The sequence below is a fragment of the Dermacentor variabilis genome, chromosome 4, assembly GCF_050947875.1.
Source record: "Dermacentor variabilis isolate Ectoservices chromosome 4, ASM5094787v1, whole genome shotgun sequence".
NCBI classification, from domain to species: Eukaryota; Metazoa; Arthropoda; class Arachnida; order Ixodida; family Ixodidae; genus Dermacentor; species Dermacentor variabilis.
Genome location: NC_134571.1, coordinates 40,518,526 through 40,537,706, shown reverse-complemented (window position 1 = coordinate 40,537,706; position 19,181 = coordinate 40,518,526). Strand labels below are relative to the sequence as shown.

The following is a 19,181-nucleotide window of genomic DNA, read 5'->3' as shown; positions in this document are numbered from 1 at the left end:
AGCTGTGAATGCAGTGTGCGACAACCCTGGAGGAGAATCTCTGGTACCAGAAAAGGAAACTTGTGTGGGCTTTCTCACGTGAGACGGGCGGGCGACCATTGTGGGGAAGCCACAGTAGCGGGTGGCTACTGTTCTCCATTGCGCTCGCCTCGCACCTTTTCTCATGTTTGCATGGGATGTAGCGGCTGGAGAATGTATCATACAATTGCAGTTTGGCGATCTACTGGTGCCGAAAGATTGTGTCTTCCTGGAACGTATGAACAGGTAAAAAGGCATACCTGTATTGGGTCATTTTTTGTGCTTTCGATTGTGAGCGTTGGCACTGGGAAATCGTATCAATAAAGTTCTACTATATCTACCTACCCAAAAATATTTGATTTCTGCTGAGCATTTTTTTCCTACTATCTCCAGAAACAAGAGTGGTAGCTTTATCTATCTCCTAAACTAATCGATCTACAAGCAACATTGTCGCGCATTTGAAATCGGCATGAAAAGCTAATGGATAAACTCTGTGCATTTTCATCATAATTGGCCACAATATACAGAAAATATCTAAATTCGCATCCCCCCTTCTTAAGGCCTGCCAATTCACCGTTGCTGGATTCAATTTTGTTCAAAATTCTCTGTGGGTCAGTATACATCACCATGCTGTAAAACGCAAACTGACTGGTCTTTTAATAACAAGTGTCTGTTAATGTAAATGAAAGTTGGCAGCAGATACAGTACACCCGTAAGTTGGACCATAGATAGATAATGTGCTTTGAGCCCAGCACTAAAGTACAAGGGATGATGGAAAAACAGCATAAGTGCTTTGTGCCTCTACAAAGCAAGGCTACTGCACTGTTGCATACATTAACTACCTACCGTATATACTCTTGCAATGGCCGCACCCGTGTAAAAGCTGCACCCAGAACTTTGTAAAAAAAAAATTCCCCCCAAAATATATTTAAAAATTACTCGTGTATAAGCCGCACCCCTGATTATTGAGAAGGTTGGCAGAGTTATCGGTTGTGTGGTGCAGGAATTCTGAAGCTTTTTTTTTTAATTGTCAGCAAAACAAGTCAGTCATGCCAAATTTTTTGGGCGCCTCCAGGTAGCAAAAGCACAGACTTCAAGATTTAGCAGATGGCACCAAGAGGCTGCCGTCGCCATTTATTCCAGCCGGCAGGTGACGTGCTACGGGAATAGCCAAGAACAGCGAGTCAGTACAAGCGAGTACTGTAGTTCAATAAAGGCAAGTACCACCGAAAATATTTACGGAAAGAAAAGTATTTTTCTCTGAGAATAGGGGCTGCACCCCTAATTTTTCCCCTCGAATCTCAAAAAAAAAAAAAAAAAAAAAGGAAGAAGAAGCCTGTGGCCGTTACACGAGTATATACACAAGTCCAGCTGCAGTACCACTTGTCGCTGTGCCAGGTGCTCCCAGATTGGCTATAAAAGGAAGTTTCAGTGAGCAATGCGCTTTTTTGTTGATCCCAGATTGGCTATAAAAGGAAGTTTCAGTGAGCAATGCGCTTTTTTGTTGATCCCAGAAGTTGACCTTACAGCACCACTAAGCACAAACATAAATCAGAAGACATAAAGCAGAAAACTTCTTGAGTAAAAATTTAAGGTTGCTATTTCATGGTGTTATGTGTCTGGCTAAACAAGAGAGTATAAGCCTCAATGAAAGTGAAATGAGAAAATACATTCTAGTTGTGCCTAACTTTCTCACTTTCCATTTGTACACGAAAGTACATCCCACACAAAGAAAATCTTTCACATCATATCACAAAAAGAAAGTGCCATTAGACACCACTTTAATGCTAATGCTTGCATGAGATATGAGCAGGAAAGGTCACTTACCATTGTTAAAGTGCACCAAAATACTTTGTGTTGCGACTTCCATGGGATGCCATTTCACCCTGAAACACAACTACAAAAATTAGCTTGTGTGCTTGTTGAATGTGCTATACTTACAATACCATGCTGTCCATTGCAGCTCCAAACCATGTTGATCTTTATTTTTTGGCTTCTGAATCCAAACTTCTTGTCTTCTGTCTTTGATGCTTGGATTGAAAGTTTGAGGGTACGGACGGAGAACAGTGTCGGTAATCGAAGCTCCGCCGCAACAGCATTTTTTTGTTTTCTTTCTTTTTTTTTTTTCTGTGTGGACCCATAAAAAACTGGCAAAAAGGTGACAAATTTGGCTATTCCACTTTTCTTTTTCTTTTTTTCAGCAATTCTCTTTTTCTCTCTTTTTTTTTTTGTCGTTGCCTTTTTTTCAGTTGCAAGATCCATACCATGCATGCTGTGTCTGTTGCATGTGTAACGTGTTGCATACTGGTTGCAATATTATTTTACGAAAAAAACTATTTACACACCTTGCCAAGCAAGAAAAAAAAAGTAAGAAAAACTCATTGCGAAAAGAGTAAAGGAGGAAAAAAACAGCCAAGATTGGGCCAAGACAATCAATTGAACAGCAGAGCGAAAGTTGTCGCTTAAAGGCACTGAATACCATATTCAGCAGGACTGGGTAAAAAAAAAAAAAATCCTAAAGCACAGTATGACAACCACCATGCTAGGGCAAATGCACTAGCCGACCTAAACAAACAACGTCACTGCCTTCCATCACGTCAAAATGGCGCAAAGCCGACTAGCATGAAAATGAGTCTACAGCTCTGTAACCAAGTTATATATATTCAAAATAAAATAAAAAGTGGAGGAGAAAAAGACTGTTTCGAACCTTAGCACATTAACCGAAAAAGTTGCTTTTCTTTTTTTTTTGAAGCAGAAAAGAAAAAACTGAAGAGGTTAATGTTGCATGAAGGTGCGATAAACTTAAAACAAGATCCAAGGTAAGCATTCCCTCATTAATAACTAAGATGCTACAAGATGCTAGCATCTGGTTCGGAACTGGCCCACAGAGTTTGCCGAAAACTGCATGGGAAGCCAAAGTTGCCTAAGCGAATCCCATGCAAGAATGCAGACAACGAAGGGTGGAACGGTGGCGTCAATTACAAATGGGAAAAAAAGAGACGGTGAAACTAGCAACATCTACGAATATGCGAGTCACAAACAAAAGAAAAATGAAAACAAAGCTCTGCTTTCACCATGTTGTGTTGTGGCATGTTTGGGTGTACTATTTCGTATGCACAAGATTGTTAAAAAAAAAAAAGTGACATACAGGCCACAATATGTACAGAAATACATTATAAATGGAGCGCGCAAGAAAGTTGACAATAAGCGTCACAATAGAAAAAAAAAATAAGAAGGATGACAGGTGAAGGTGAGGCCATCATCGTCGCCAGGAGCGAGCTTCGCTGTCTTCCTCCTCTTCATCGTCCACAAGAAGAAGGTCTTCTTCCAAGGCCAGGTTTGACTGTAGACACAATGGAGCGAATTAGTGACAAAATACTGTCTGCTCAAACATAGGCATACACAGTTCTGGTGCAATTGACAACTTTACGCTTAAAATGTGGCAGTGTACAATGTAAATGCACAGTGCCACTTATAAACAAAAATGCTCACTGGTAAATGTGAATGTAGATGCAAGTGGATCAGCAAAATGTAAATGTGAAATATTTACATTTGACCAACCGTGCAGGACTTGCTCAAATGAAAGTTTTCATAAGAATGCGCTAAAGACAAAGATGAAAGGACCATGTACGACAGGACTGTCATATGTGTTCCTTTCGTGTATGTCTTAAGCGCGTTTTTGTGAAAACTCAACATGAACCAACTCGCCCAAACCAAGGTATTGTTGCTCAAATGTTTTTACTTGGACGAGCACATGTGCACTTGATATGAGTGATAACATTACCAAGGTCCATGAAAGTTTGTTCAAGTGAAGTTATACGGAATCACTGTTATTTGCAGTGTGTGTTATGCATGCTGCACTGCTATACAGTAGTAACCCAAGGTGATGGCGATAATGACAATGCACCATGCCTGAATAATGTGGGTGTGTTCTGTGCAGTATGTTCTGTACTGCTAATAATATTTGATGGGATGTAATGTCCCAAAGCTATGTACACCCAAACCATAAGACACCATAGTGATGAGATGCAGATTATGGTGCTAAATGACCACAAATGCAACACTGGGGAACCTTTGATGACAAAAAACAGAAAAAATGTAGGACTCGTTTGTCCTTTGCCTAATCCACATCATGAACATTCACGAACTAGTCCTTCTCTTTAATTAATAACACACAATAACAAGACACTATAAATACACATCAACACTATATATAACCCGTACAGTCAGGAGCAAAAGCCTGTGTACCACAGTACCAGCATAAAATAATTGACAGTCACTTAACTATCTTTACATGATATGAATGCAAAAGCATTAGGACTTGTCTAAGTTATCATGTTAAATTAGAACTCCACCTTAATCCATCTTGCTCTAATTTGTACCAACCTTAATTCCCTTTAATTCACCTTGCCACAGCGTCTAACAGACACAGTGGTTGTTCACAGTGCGACATTGCAGTGCGAGCTGCTGCAGGTCCAGTGGTAGGAGCATCACGTCATCACTTGGTCACGTAGGTTTTCTTACCATCCAATGTTAACGCCGGATGCTCGCTGGATTTCCCGCTTCATGGGGCATGTAAGGCTTTCGCCTTAATATAATATTTTTCTGGTACAACCATGCAATGTGAAACTGTCTGAACAAATTGCATTGCTCAAAGAGGTGCGCATAAATTTACCACTTCATTTCGACCTGCCCTGATGCCTAGGCTGCAAAGAAAAAATTAATATTCGCAACATGTGTGGGCCACAGACTGCTGCTCGTGATTGTGCAATGCTGCAGTGGAGGTATACAGAGATTCGTGAATAGAGCATTTTCGATTACATTATCCATATGTATGCAGCCATATTATGCGGTTCGTCCTTCACCAAATCCACACCATTCGCATGCACCTCCAGTTGTATGATGATGTGCTCTCACTACTAACACACCTGCACCCTTCATCGTCCAGAAGCTGGCTTTCGCAAAAAGCTTAGTTGCCTAGTTGTTGAGCCGACTGTGATGATGATTTACTGTATTGGCATCCCCTTTGAAACGGGGCAGTGACAAATAGTCACCTAGCCTGCTTGAGTTAATCAGGCATGCTATACATGCTTTTCATTCTAACAGTTTTTTATGCATCTCCAGAATCTTCTTTCTCTTCCCCAAAACTTCTCTATCCACCTTGTACTGCTACGTATGCCTGTAGCGAATCTGGTCGTATCAATCTCTTCTCTTCTTTTATTACCAAAAATACTTCAAATTTCTATTGCTTTTCTCGACAGCTGACTAGTTGATAGTTGATGCTTCTGTCTACTTTAAATCTAAGTGCTTCTGAAAAGTGTACATTACATACGGATCTCACTGGTTCCATTACGATGCGCTTAGTAGTCTCTGGATTTTTCCTGCAGCATACACATGCCTCATCTTATTGCAAATATTTGCTCCGGTATGTTTTTGTCCTCAGGCAACCAGCTCGAGCCTCAAATAGCAAGGCACTGCCCTTTGTGTTATCATACAGATTTCCCCCTCTAGTTTCTTTCTACACATTCTTGTAATTTTCCATGGTCTTATTTGTTTCCATTCTTTGCATCTAATTCACTGTCTGTGTTTCTCTCACTTTCCTTTTTAATACTCCTGGTTGTCTATTTACACTTTCAAATACCCTGTACTTCGTTGCCAACTTTCTTGTGCACTTTAGCTGTCCATTTATTTTTATTCACATTTCTGAGTCTTCAGAACTAATTTTGCTCTTTGCTTCTTCGACTTCAAAAGAGGCCCAAGCGATGTCATCCCGCACTGCCTCATTTGTGGTTTTACCATGGGCTCTCAAAGTCAACTGGCCTACTATTCTTTGGTTAACTTCCAACCCTGACAAGCTATAGATTTTAAGCACAATGGCATTTGCAAACTTTAGCACTGGCACCATTACTCCTTTCCAGATTGCACGCACCACCTCATATTAGAGTTTTAGCTTGTCCAGTAATCCGGTTAACTCAGGCGGACTGGGCGTTTTACCTGAGGGGCGTAGGCATAAACGTGAGCAGCCAGAGCGGTGCAGCCACCTGGTGTCGCAGAGCTTGACTAAACAAATGCAGAGCTAGTAGTGCAGTAACCAAGTGTTTCTTTTTCGCTGCTGGTCTAAATTATCGCAGAGCCATAATTGTGTTATGATTCGCTGCTGCTGAAAATTTACATCAGCAGCAAAGTAGAAAATTCTTGGTTGATGCAATGTTACCTCTATGTTTGTCCAATTCAGCTCTGCCCTACGAGGTGACAGCACCTGTCAAGCCACTCACGTTTACGCCTCCCACCCATCCAGTAGTATGCCCAGTCTGCCTGCGCTTCCCAGAACACAGGACAAGCTAAAACTCTCTATCTATTGTAGCCCTGAAGTGCTCTATGCTTTATTATCACTGCATTCCGCTTCCCCTTCATATTCAGATTACCTTTGTGGGTGCTTGATTAAGCATTTCCTTCGTTTATGTATACACCAAGGTATTTATGTTGCTGGACTTGTTGAATCGATACCACGTAATTGCGTAAATTTGGGCTTAAGGCCCAGATTTGTCGCTGCTTTGCCACACATTCGCAAGTGCCTGTAAATCTCTTGCATTGTCTGCTATTAGCGCTATGTCGTCCGCATAACCAGTCCAGGGACCACCTGTTGCACCCTTTGCCTATCATGAATATAGGATAAATCAAACCCTTATTCACTGTTTTCCAGTCGTTTTTCTATGCCCTTAAAGGGCCCCTGAAACGGCTCGGACAAATTTTGTAGACGCGTAGGGTACAGCTTAAGTAGAACATTCGCACCACAATTTAAGTGAAGCGTTACGTATTAATGGAGCTACAAGCGATTAGAAGTTACCCTCCTCCCCAGCCACGCTTTTCCTCCTCAACTCGTTCGCCGAGCGAGCGGGGCTAAGCTCCGCCTTCACTGGTCCTGCGTCACGATGCGACGTCACATCGTCCACTTCCGGTTGTTTTGGAGCCCGCCCCCGCCCGCGCGAAACTTCTCCGCTAGCCGCTTGGCTGTCGACCCCAAGCGAGAGCTATCGAAGCAGCGTGCGTTGCGAGCATTCTGTCGTAGCGCCGAACGTGTCTGGTATTCCGTTAACCACAGGCAAGCTGGTCATTTCGGCAAATGACTGGAGGCATAAACTCAAGCTGATGAAGGAACTTTGGCGTAGACGTACGTGAGCGGCCTGATCGGTCTGCACGGTCCAGACACTTGTTGGCGCAGCGCTTAACCAGCCAAACAAAGCGCTAATATTGCTCTAACCAAGTGTAAAACATTTTAAACATTTATAAAAACAACGTGTTGATGATTACACTCCTGCGAAAAATACGCACCAGCAGCAAAGAAGAATACGCTTCGTTGCTGCTACTGTGTATGGTTGAGCTCTCTGCCACCAGGTGGCTGCACCGTGCAGACCATACACATTTGCCCTTCTGCTCATCTCGGCTCATCCCGTTACGGCACAGTCAAGCGGCCAGACTCTGTCCCCTTGCGCTTAAGTTTGTCCTAATACGGGACTCGCGAAACGCTATTGCATTAGTAATCTTCCGGTGTAAAGTGACGGCCACAAACGCGCAAATCCTGGCGCCGATCGTAAAGCGGCAGTCCGATGCGCAGCAGCCAGTTCGCTCGTACGCTGCCTTGCAGAGGGACACGATGTCGAAGCTTGACATATTGCCAGTCGCTACGTTTGCAGTCCACAAGGCAACAAAGTCGAATCATAGTGCTCGCGAAAAGACTGAGACCAACTCTGACCGCGGAGCTCTCGTCCAAATGGAGTACATTGTAACACAAGCAGACAACACTTGCTGTGTGCCGGAAGTCCTTAAGTGTACTGAAAAATTGTTCTTGTGCATTTTCTTTATGCTACTTTCTTTTTATAAAAACAAATTAACTAACATTCCAACTATTACGAAGATCATTTGTTTACCATAAAGTTGGAAAAATTATCGATCACGCGCCCTGGTCAGCCAATCGGATAGCTCGCCCCACTGACGTCATATGGGTGATTTCAATCATATGGGTAGGGGCGGCTTAAAATTCCGCCGAGCACTGCGCTGCGATCGGCAGCGATGTGTCAATTAATGATCAGAAGGACCTACTCTAACGACTCAGTACGTTTGTAGAAAATCGTCAAAAGCGTTTCAGGGTGAACGACAATGTAGACAGAGGACATCCTTGCTTCAGTCCTTGGTGAATTTCCACTCTTTCGTTGCTTTTCTTAACTTCTCATACAATTTGTACTCGGGTGTCTCTATGTATCTCTTTCAGCAGCTCCACGAAATAGTCATCTATGGCTTTGTGCTTGAAACTATCCCATAGCAATGCCCTGTCTACGTTGTCACAGGCTGCCTTAATATTTGGAAATGCTATCCACAAGGGTCTATTCTGAGCTATTGAAATCTCTACGCAGCGAGTTCGTACAAACATATCCTCTAAGTGTCTGCCTGGCCTCAACCCATTCTTTGCTGTATTTACCCAAATCTAACACACACCTTTCTTGGAAGAAAATGGATTAAAAAATTGCCAGAGCATTACAATCGGATACAAAAGCAAAACTGTGGTCACAATGTTGGCAACAGCCTTCCTCAGAGCTGTCATACACAGCACTATTGCCATCCCAAAATGGTGACAGAGTACAGTTTTGTAAAAGTTGCTGTCTGTTCATTTCGTGCTCCACTACAATTTTGAGTGGTGTTTTCGGCCAATAACTTTCGGAGGTACTATCACTTTCGTTAAATTTCGAGCAACTCTGCACCGAATTAGCTGGAATAATTGGCCGCCATGTTTCTGGTGCTGTACCAAGCTCGCTATCTGCATACAGTGCCAGGAACGCTGTCAGACGCATACTTCCACAAGTCCGATGCGGAGACTCGTGAATACCACTCCTGTTTGCTTGGTATCTGCAGCCAATGAAGTGAAAATGGTGACCATGAAGCGGCGCTTTCATTATGAAAGCTCATTAAAGAATGTTTCCCTTTTGCAAAGGTAAATTCTGCCCACCACTTTTTTTCTGATCACACATATGGGGACATGCTATATTTTTATTTTATAAATCGGGTCTGTGTTACATTCAGGTGCATATTACATTCAGGAGCACTTTCTTTTTCCTTAAAGCAAGCAAAAATTGGGCGTGCATTAGATACAAGGGCGCATTAGAATTGGGTAAATACGGTAGTTTCCCTAGTATATCACTTTTCTGTACCCATTCTGACAGTTCTAATTTTATGGCTTGCATTGCCATTCTATATAGCACCGACATCACTATAACTGGCTTTACAGGCATGTCTTATCCTTATCAACTTTGCCTCTGTAGACAGGGTTCATCTTGCTTTCACGCCATTCAACCAGAATTTTCTTCATTTTAATAACTTGCTCTACGGCATTACTTAGCAGTGCCTTGCTCTTCAGATCCAGGTGGTTGATTAGATGTTTTGGGATTGCATTGGACCCTGCGGCCTTGGTGTTAGGGACATGTTCTTCTGCTTTTTTCCAGTAACAATTTTGTGCACTAAATTTTGATCTCTCAGGCTGCTCTGTTGTTGCTGGATCTGTCTGAGTTGGAACTACGCTTTCTTTCTTGCTGAAGTTATCTCAAATAAAGTCTCTGATGTACTGCAGCACATAGTGTCCTTTGAAGTTGTTACCATTTTCATCCTTTAGAACCGTTTGAGAATTTTTAGTTAAAATAAATTATGGGGTTTCACGAGCCGAAATCACGATCTGATTATGAGGCAACCATAGTGGGGGATTCCAGATTAATTTTAACCACTTGGGGTTCTGTAAAGTGCACCTTGTGGGCACGCTCGACTCTTGACGTGCCCCCTGATGTCTTCCCCGCATGGCTCTCATGTCTCCTGTAATCTGGCTTCTCCCCATAGCTAATCACCAGCGGCAGTCGATGTGGTTGCAACATGTGAGACACGGCGCGAGTGTTGCGCTGCTAACGCCGCCCGACTAGTCGGGTGTGACAGGGAGGAGGCTCTTGGCTCTAGGGGCCTGGAGTCGGCGAGTGGCGCAGATGTTCCGCGCATGAGCCAACCCATTTCGCGGGACACTGAAATGGACCAACACGATTGTTCGTGGGACTGTACGCATGAATAGCCGTTGGTGTCTTGCATCGGGGTGATCATATTCGCTCATTATCCGGTTGCTGTGAGTCGGACTTCCTAGATTTGTCATGCACCCACCAGAATGTTCTATATGTTGCGAGTCGGCTAGCAGGCATTAATGTATGAAAGGTGCAATAAATGCACTAGTGATTCTTTGCACTGCTGTGTTGTTGTTCCTTTGTCTCAAGAGCACGTATGAGGTCCCACATCCGAAACCTAATAAGCACACTGTTGTTTTTTCATTTCGTCGTAAATCGAAATGCGGCTGCCATAGCCAGGATATGATCCCACGACCTCGTGCTTAGCAGTGCCGCTGCAACACCAAAGCCAGCCACTAAGCAACCACGACGGGTGAATAATTAGTTGGAGCTCCGAGTGCTCTTACATGGTTCCAGAATCTTTTTGGTGCACCTTTGTCCCTTCTGCGAATGCTATGCACCCAATGTTCGCTTGTGCATTTAATTTTTTCTTGCACGAGTTCACTCACAACCCTTTTCGTTTCTCAGTGCTTGTACCATCTGTTAGGCAACTCTTCTTTGTGCCATTCCAACTTTTTGCCTTCTCAATGATCCCTAGATGCTTGCTTCCACTCTATTCTATAGCTTGCTCTATTTCCTTGTTCCGCCACTTGCGTAGTTCCCTCTTTCCGATACAATTTTTGTTGTGCCCGTCTGTCGTATTTTGCAGGGCGGGTTTTCTTCTTTCTTTTAGGGAAGGAGGGGAGCGGAAGTGTGCTCAGAAGTCTATTCTGCAGGAAACCTGGATTGCTACAGTGACATTTAAATAGTTTTGCACTTGCTAAAGAAAATTCCCGTTATTTATACACACCGAATGGTTATGTCAAACCTAAAATAAATAGAGATGAATGGTGTAGGCTACTTATAAACCTCACAGCAATTCAGTGCACATCACTTAATTTAACACTGAGAAAAATGGAAAACACACTGCATATTGCATATGCCTTGCATCATGGTCTTTTGGCAATGACGAGAGCTTGGGAGGTGCGCGAACACGCGTTTATATTGCGGTCAGCAACATCGTGACATTTTCCGATTACAAGATTGCTGGCACAATACAAAGCAATCTAATCTTTAGCCTTACACTACAATAGGCTACTACGTAGTTTTGTATCATAAAATCATGACATGCATAAGGAAGGCCACCAACATCAGCTTTTGCATGCGGTAGATCAATTCTGTGATGCTTGCACTCATGGATGATGCTGTGCTTGCCAAGTTGTCCATACTGCTAACTGCGTCAGTTAGTTCCCACACCTCCAGATCGGGCCATTACACGCAAAAGCCAGCATTCATGTCCTAAGAGTTAGGGCCCAACAACACTTGCTGGGTTTTACAGCACAGATTAGTGCCCTCACTTATAACACCAGCGATTATCAGAAAAAGGCAATGGACAATAGTGTTGCTATCAAAAGATCTGAGCTCTGTGCCAATGTTCCCTCAGTAAGGTTGCAATACTTCAATGTGGTCCCAAGAGATACAAATTAGCAAGGCATTACTGTGCGAGCCTATTACAACATTTCTGTGAGCTGCCATCTTCTCTGCTATCCAGGGGCAACACTACATATCAGAAATCAATAAAACATTCAACACCAGTGATGTTTGTCAAATATAAGCATTTCTTTTTCACTGAAAAAAATTGCCTTTAATAGTGTTGCTGCAGTTTTATCCCAGCCTAACCAAGGTGGCTCAGCCACAGCTGCATATAGGGGAATGCACGTGGTGCACATCGCTGGCAGTAATTTTGTTTATACCCAGAAGCCAGGAGCTGCACTAATAATCTTGCAATGTTTTATTTTTTTACTGCAGGCAGCTATGATTTTATGTCGCACATACTTTTTTTTCTTTTTTCTTTTTCTTCTTTTACTGAGGGTGACACAGACAGGCAGAAATACAGACCGGTCACCATACATTTCAATGGGCCCAAACTTCCATTACATCGATTCTAAAATTGGCCTTTTCTGGATAATTCAAACTTTACTGGTCAGCATACATTCACACACCTGACCCCAGTGGTGGCCTCACCTGCAACTCCTTTAGCGATACTCCTGTATTGGCGGAGCTTAGAAGAAAGTGAATACATCAAACATACACCATCTCCTGCTACAAACACCTATTTTCGGCCTACCGTAAAAAATATTCAAGCGAAAACGGTAGCTCACAATGAATAATTAGACTATGTACCCAATCATAATGCATGCTTTCTTTTTCAATAAAATTGGTCCAAGAATTACCTATGTGGTGCAATCAGGTAACAAAACCAAAAACCGCATTCGCAATAACCTACTGTCAGAGCCAGTGTCATTGCCATCAAGAGGTGCCGACTCTTAATGCATAGTGGTGACAACATGTCGGTTTCAGTCTCAGGTTATGAAGGCTCATTCTAAGATAACTTATTTTACATTCTAAGCTAGCGGCAATGAGTCACATCACACGTTTTTGCTGTTCCAGAGAATTGTATGCATCGTAGGATGAACTAGCGAAGTGGTTAGTCAAGCCAAGAGCAACCATCACGTTTGTGATTGTTGCAGAGTCGTTGGCGAAATGCAGAATATCAAACACACAACGGACCGTACAGAGGAGATGTTGTGATTCATAAACAGCCGTTTAAGTGCTCTCTGAGAGTTATGAAGATAAATATAGATGTAAATAAATCTATTCTGTGAAGGTAAACTTTGTGTGTTCCAGCTTTCTCTTATTGCCAGAATTGGAGGTATGTTACAGTTGAATGCACATATCGTTTCTACTTTGTTTAGGAGCTCTGATGTCATTTTTGTGTTAGTTTTCTACTTGGAACACATACAAAGTGGGGGCACGTTGGATTAGAGGGTGCATTACATTTGAGCAAGCACCGCTAAATGAATCAACACTGTGTATTGACATATTTTTATTCTAAGCCTGTAGCTTAATTTGTCACAGCGGATAATTCGACCAATACCATCAGTCCCATGAGGGTCAATGTCAGTCAACTGTACCAGGAGAACACTCTATCGAAATAAAGTGTGACCGACCACAATTAGTCCAATGCAACCAAATATACTTACAGCCTAATGCATATACAGTCTACACTCGTTACAACGGACCCGTGTACAACAGACTTTCGGATATAACGGACTATAATTCAGCCTTAATTTGTTCTACTTATTTTATTAATGCAATGAAGTTCACTTTTAACAGACTGCACTACAACGGACTATCAGCTACAGCGCATGAGATTAGCGGCAATTTTTGTGAAAATCGGGCACACAAAACAAACTTTTTCCGTGTCGACATGGGCTGGCAATTGATTTGCGAGGGTCAGCCAACGATCGTGGCACAGTATCTTGCACGCCAGGGAGGGAGGAAAGCGGGGCGGAAGCACGCCATCTTTCGTGCGCTAGGCACAGAAGTGGTTGCTGTTAACGGCACTGCTGAACGGTCGTCGTACCTTAAAAGCGATCTGCAATGTGGACAAAGTGTGGGCCCACGCGGGCATCGTATATTGAAAGTGATATGCGATTTGGCAAAGTGTATGCCAGCGCGGGCACCGTATCTTGAAAGAGATCTGCAATGTGGACAAAGTGCGCGTCCGCACGGGCCTCATTTTCAAAGCGATCTGCGATGTGCACAAAATGCGCCCAGCGTCGGTAGCTTCGTATGTGCTCTGCTTTTGACGTTTAGTTTGCATTGAAGCGAGAGACAGCTGCTGCTGCCAAGCTTATCTTGCTTAATTTGCTATTGCAATCGATGTTTCGCCTTTCGGGTGAAACTGCGACTTTTTCAGTTGTTTTTTTACATTGGACGTTTGTCACTCACTCTTTGCAATAAAGTTGTTAGACATCGCGACGAAAGTTTTGGAAGTGAGGTGTCTCGAATATTACGGACTGGATAAAACGGACATTTTTTGTCAGATTATCAAGGCCCGTTGTAATGAGAGTCGACTGTACATAAAACGAGTCTGTGAAACACGGAGGCATGATAAAGCAATGAATGATAGAAGCTTCATCATCTGCCCACTTGGAATAGATGTGCAAACTGCATTACTGCACCATCTGTAGGACTGGACTGTAGGACTGGCAGGTGATGTTACCATCACCTGCACTGGGTGCATTCTATTCATGCATGTGAAGAAAGTCTGAAAAACCAGGAGGCACCTGCTCATCTTGACGTTTGGTACAATAAAAACCTGCCTCCTGGGGAATATGTGGAAACAGTTCAGGAATCTAACCTCATCATCTGCTGCCAAGTCATCCTGAGTCAGGTTTGAGGCTGATGCGGAATCACTCGTAGAAGCTGTCCGTGATGGCTCTTTGAACCACGCCCACTGCAACGGCCTGTTCTTGAACTCGGACCCTTGAGACACACCCTGTGCAAATACAAAGAAGCCAGTGTTTTTCACCAGTTACATCGTGCACGCACAGCAACGTTCCTTTGCACACCTTGGCTGCTTCGGGTGACAATTATTTTCTGTCCATTGAAAATTTGGTTTCACAAAATTTCTTGCATCTTCAGAAACATTAAGAGCGTACTGCAGCAGAACGTACTCGGAATTCTTGAGTGAATTTTGTAAAGCTTACAAAATGCAGACCCTATGTGTGAACTCACAACAGGGTCATTCCATGCCAAATCAACCAGAGTTATTTTTCGATTGTCATTGATATAGCTGAAAAAATTCCTACGTGTTTGTTGAAGTTCGAAATTCATTCTGACCATTCATTTTTCTTCCCAAAAGTTTTCTAGCATTTTGTCGAAAATGTATTGTTCTTGCCCAGCTGAGCCAGAAGGCATCAATCAACATTTCTTTTTTTTCAAAGGCACATTGCTCAATCCAGTCATTCAAATGATGTGCATGGGAAGACAATGAAATGATGTGACTGCCAAAATAACCAATATTTCAAATATTTGGATACTTTGGGTGCTTTTGACACCGGCAAAAGCCACTAAAATTGCACGCAAAGTTTGATTTTTTTTCTTGGAACCTGGAAAAATCCAGAAGCCGCAAATTAAATATAGAAAGGTTGCCCGATCAATTTAGTATAGCTAAAAAATAACTAAAGTTAAAATTTTTTGTAAAAAGCTTCGCGTTCATGGTAAAAAATGTAGCATTGGTGGTCGGCTTAAAAATATATCTGATATACCAATAGATAGCTCTACATGCCAACTATCATATCAGAAGGTAAAAATTAAATTATGGGATTTTATGTGCCAAAACCACTTTCTGATTATGAGGCACGCCGTAGTGGAGGACTCCGGAAATTTCGACCACTTGGGGTTCTTTAACGTGCACCTAAATCTAAGTGCACTGGTGTTTTCGCATTTCGCCCATATGAGAAGTTAAAAAATGTATTATTTCTTTAATGAAAAAAATAATATTTTAAAATGTTCATACATGGATTGTGCAGACAGCATAAATATATGAAGTCTTGCCATCTAGCAAGGAGAGACTGTCAATAATATGAGCCAGAGAAACTGTTCAATAAACTGTGACTGGCTTTTTTAAAAAATTAATATGAAGACAAGTGCCGCAGCCTGGACTCGTCTTTTTTTTTTTCCATGAATGCGAAATGTGTACGTCAACCATGTCCGAGCACATCATCCTGAACCGGGCACATGTTCAGGCTGTCGAACAGCAGTAACGTGCCACACCAGAAGACTTTGTTCACGCTCGTGTAGGCTTTCAGTTGTAATTATGAAGGTGTTTTCTACTTGCATCGTCTTACGACAGTCTTTGGGTTCCAGGGAGCAGGGCACGAAGCTTCCTGCTTCTGCTCTTGAACAGCATTGCATGATGCAGTGCATGTTGATATGCAGCACTGTATTGCAGTGCGACATATCTCTTCAAATACTACTTTGCATGAACGATATCAGTGCTCTTTCTGGATTTTCTGGCGACTTAAGTGCAAATATTTGTTTTTATAAACTGCCCGAAATGTACATATAAACTCTGCAGGATTCTCTTACGAATTTGACACATTGTGATTTTCCATGTGCATTGGCTGTGTGGTTTACCTGGTACACACCCAAGCACAAACCATACTGCATTAGAGCATTCATCTCTTGTCAATAAAACACAGACCATGACGTTTCTCTGTCATTCGTGTTGCAGACGAAGCTAGCTTTGTTGTCTGCAACCCAGGATGGAAAGCCTGGTCATACATCAGAGAAAAGGCGGTGCTGACACAAAAATTCAAAAAAAGTTTTTTGCGTTTAAATTATAATACCTTTTTGTAACTTGTCACATGAATAGAAGACATGTAGTGCTATCTAATGATATATTACACATCTTTTAAGACAACCACCAAAGCTACTTTTTTTGCCTTGAACACGAAGCATTTTGTAAAAACTTTGCAGTTATTTTTCATGCGACCATCTAAACCTTCAATGTTTCAAATATTTTTTAGCTATACTACATTAACCAGGCTGCCATTCTATATTTAAGTTGTGGCTTCTGGATTTGCTCGTGTTCTGAGAAAAAAAATTCATACTTTGCAATTTTACCGGCCTTTCCCAATGCCAAAGCACCCATGTGTTAAAATATTTAAAATATTGGTTATTTTGGCAGTCACATCACTTAAAAGTCTCGCCATATACATCACTTGAAGACTGGATCAGACAATGCGCCTCTGAAAAAAAAAAAAAGAAAAAAAAAATGTCGATAGATGCCTTCTGGCTCAGCTGGGCAAGAACAATAAATGTTTGCCAAAATGCTAGAAAATTTTCGGGAAGAAAAATAAACGGGGAGAATGAGTTTCAAACTTCAACAAACATAGGAAAATTTTTTAAACAACTATATATGTGGCAGTCGAAAAAACGCTGGTTGATTTCGCATGGAATTACCTGCAGGAACGTCATACATGAGATCATCAACCATTCCATGTCCAGCATACTTTAAAAGCATCCGCCCTTCAATTGAAAAATGCCCATTTACCAAATATGCAGATACAGTGAAATCCCGATTATACAACTTCCTCAGGACCGTGCGAAAACTTTGTACAATCTGGGCATATTATAATCCAACCAACAAAAATTACGTCTATAGTACATGGTTTTGCACAACAGAGTTGTAAGGAGCTTCAATTTAAACTACAGTCGAACCCATTTATAACGTACTAGATAGTTGCACGAAAAAAGATCGGGGCACCAGTAGTTCGTTATATGTGGACTTGCCCTTTAAAATACGCACTAATTAATGACACTGAAGCTGGCGGCACTAGTTACGATTCGGCACCACTTGGGTCCGAATATAGTACTTTTATTATCTTACCTTTTGTTCCCGGCATTTTGCCGCATCTAGCTGAACGATTCCGTTAAAAATGCCATCTGAAGAACGGAACGCAGCGTTGTAGCTAATTCAAAATGGCGCCCGGCCAGTTCCGATCACATGCCATTTTGAGACTACAAGTGCAGTTGCTGCCACTTTTTTTTCGAGGGCTTGTTGTATATCTTACTATCAGAAGGTAACAAGTGGATTTTGAACATTACAGCGAAGCATTTTAGTTGGCTGGAAGCGGAAACTTCTGTGGCACGCTGGCATTTTGTAGAAGTCTTGCCTTTACGGCTACAGTGTCAACTGCACACGTGCCGAGAGGTGTGAAGTTACATTTCCTATGTCACTTCGGCCAAAAAAGTATGAAGAGTGAAAAGTGTGTTTATCGGCAATGACGCAAACGAAGCGTTGACGAACCACGACCTTCCGATAATGGTGCATAGCAACGTTCGCTGACTCTAAATGAAAGTGCCGCTATCCTGACCTCCCGGGATTGCATGCGGTGCCACATGGAGAAATGTGCAAAACCTAAAATGCTGCCATCATGGGGCCATGGCTGCTGTTGTGCCTTGCCGTGAAACATGCTAGAAAAATGCCTTGAAAGCATGGCCACCCTAGCATGGTTGAACGAGTTGAGAGCTTGAGAGCGAGTGACTTTCCTCGCGGCTTCTGAAATCCGCATGCGGTGCTCACTGATTGTGGCGCTCGTATCTTCATTGTTAAACTGGAGCGAGGGGTGCGCTGCCCAGTTCGCCCAGTTTGGGGCGATTCTGTGCTTCGAAACTTCGTGTGCACCCTCCTTTTACCGCGACCGGTTTTGATGTGCTCATTGTAGCAGTACAGCGCTGTTGAAAACTTTTGTTATATCTGGAAGCAGCTTCCCGATAAGTCGTCATATCTGGGATCGTTGTAAGTGGGTTCGACTGTGTAGGCTACTATTCTGCAGGACTCGGGAACAAAAAGCACTAACAAAGTAAATGTGAAAGGAATCCTGCAGTGCAGGTGCCAATCACGCATTAGTGCAGGTATATAGCATAATGTGTACTGCGATTCACATCCGCCAGCATGCCGAAATGTTTTTTTCTCACCTATACACTTAAAAAAAGTTGGTAAGTTCCTTATAGTCTTTCGCCACTCAGCAAGTGTATATATATATATATATATATATATATATATATATATATATATATATATATATATATATATATATTTTTTTTTTTTCGAGTGCAGCAACATCTACAAGAAGGTTATTCATGGCGTGGCCTGCACAGACGAATCTCTGAATGTTGCCGAGTCACGCAAAATTGTGTGTAAGTGATCACTTGAGGTCACAATCAAGTGTACGTGCGTGCAGCAACAAGTTGACAATTTTTTTGGGGCCTCTTGTGAAATAAAGGCACTTAATTTCTGGTGAATATTTAGGATTTCCAATTAGGCGGACTTTTTGACGGTTTCTGGCAAGTCTGAATTATTTGGTGGTAACTGCACATCTTCCCGCCACCTACATTAACTGCAGTTTCTTTGTGCGCAGCTTTGGTGCAGTTTCCTTGATTTGGAGCACGGATGAAACCTCTTTAACGAAATTGCATAGATTGGCGCAATTGGCCCAGCCTTGCCACACCCTTATTAGGCAATTTTTTAAAAAGACTGCCCTGAGCACACATTGTTCAAGAAATACATATGCGTGTTATTAAAGATGACTTACCTTTAGATGCTGCACAGAAACAGCAACAAACTTGGCACAGCAAATACTGACAAGCAACACATTGATCAGTGATATACATTAGCAG

General features: G+C 42.3%; 1 protein-coding gene across 5 annotated transcripts in view; it reads right to left on the bottom strand.

Annotated features, from left to right (window-relative positions):
* The window catches only part of LOC142578984 (RNA-binding protein 26-like), a 100,319-nt gene that overhangs the window by 6,337 nt on the left and 74,801 nt on the right, over positions 1–19,181 (bottom strand). For 3 of the 5 annotated variants that reach the window (XM_075688742.1, XM_075688747.1, XM_075688746.1), the window contains 2 exons: positions 14,353–14,490; positions 1,846–3,361 (listed from right to left, as the gene is read on the bottom strand). In XM_075688742.1, coding sequence (XP_075544857.1) covers positions 3,278–3,361; positions 14,353–14,490 — 222 coding nt within the window. In that variant the 3' untranslated portion in view covers positions 1,846–3,277. Of the gene's footprint in view, positions 1–78; positions 248–1,845; positions 3,362–14,352; positions 14,491–19,181 lie in introns of all 5 variants that reach the window. The other 2 variants (XM_075688745.1, XM_075688744.1) reach the window with 2 other exon arrangements.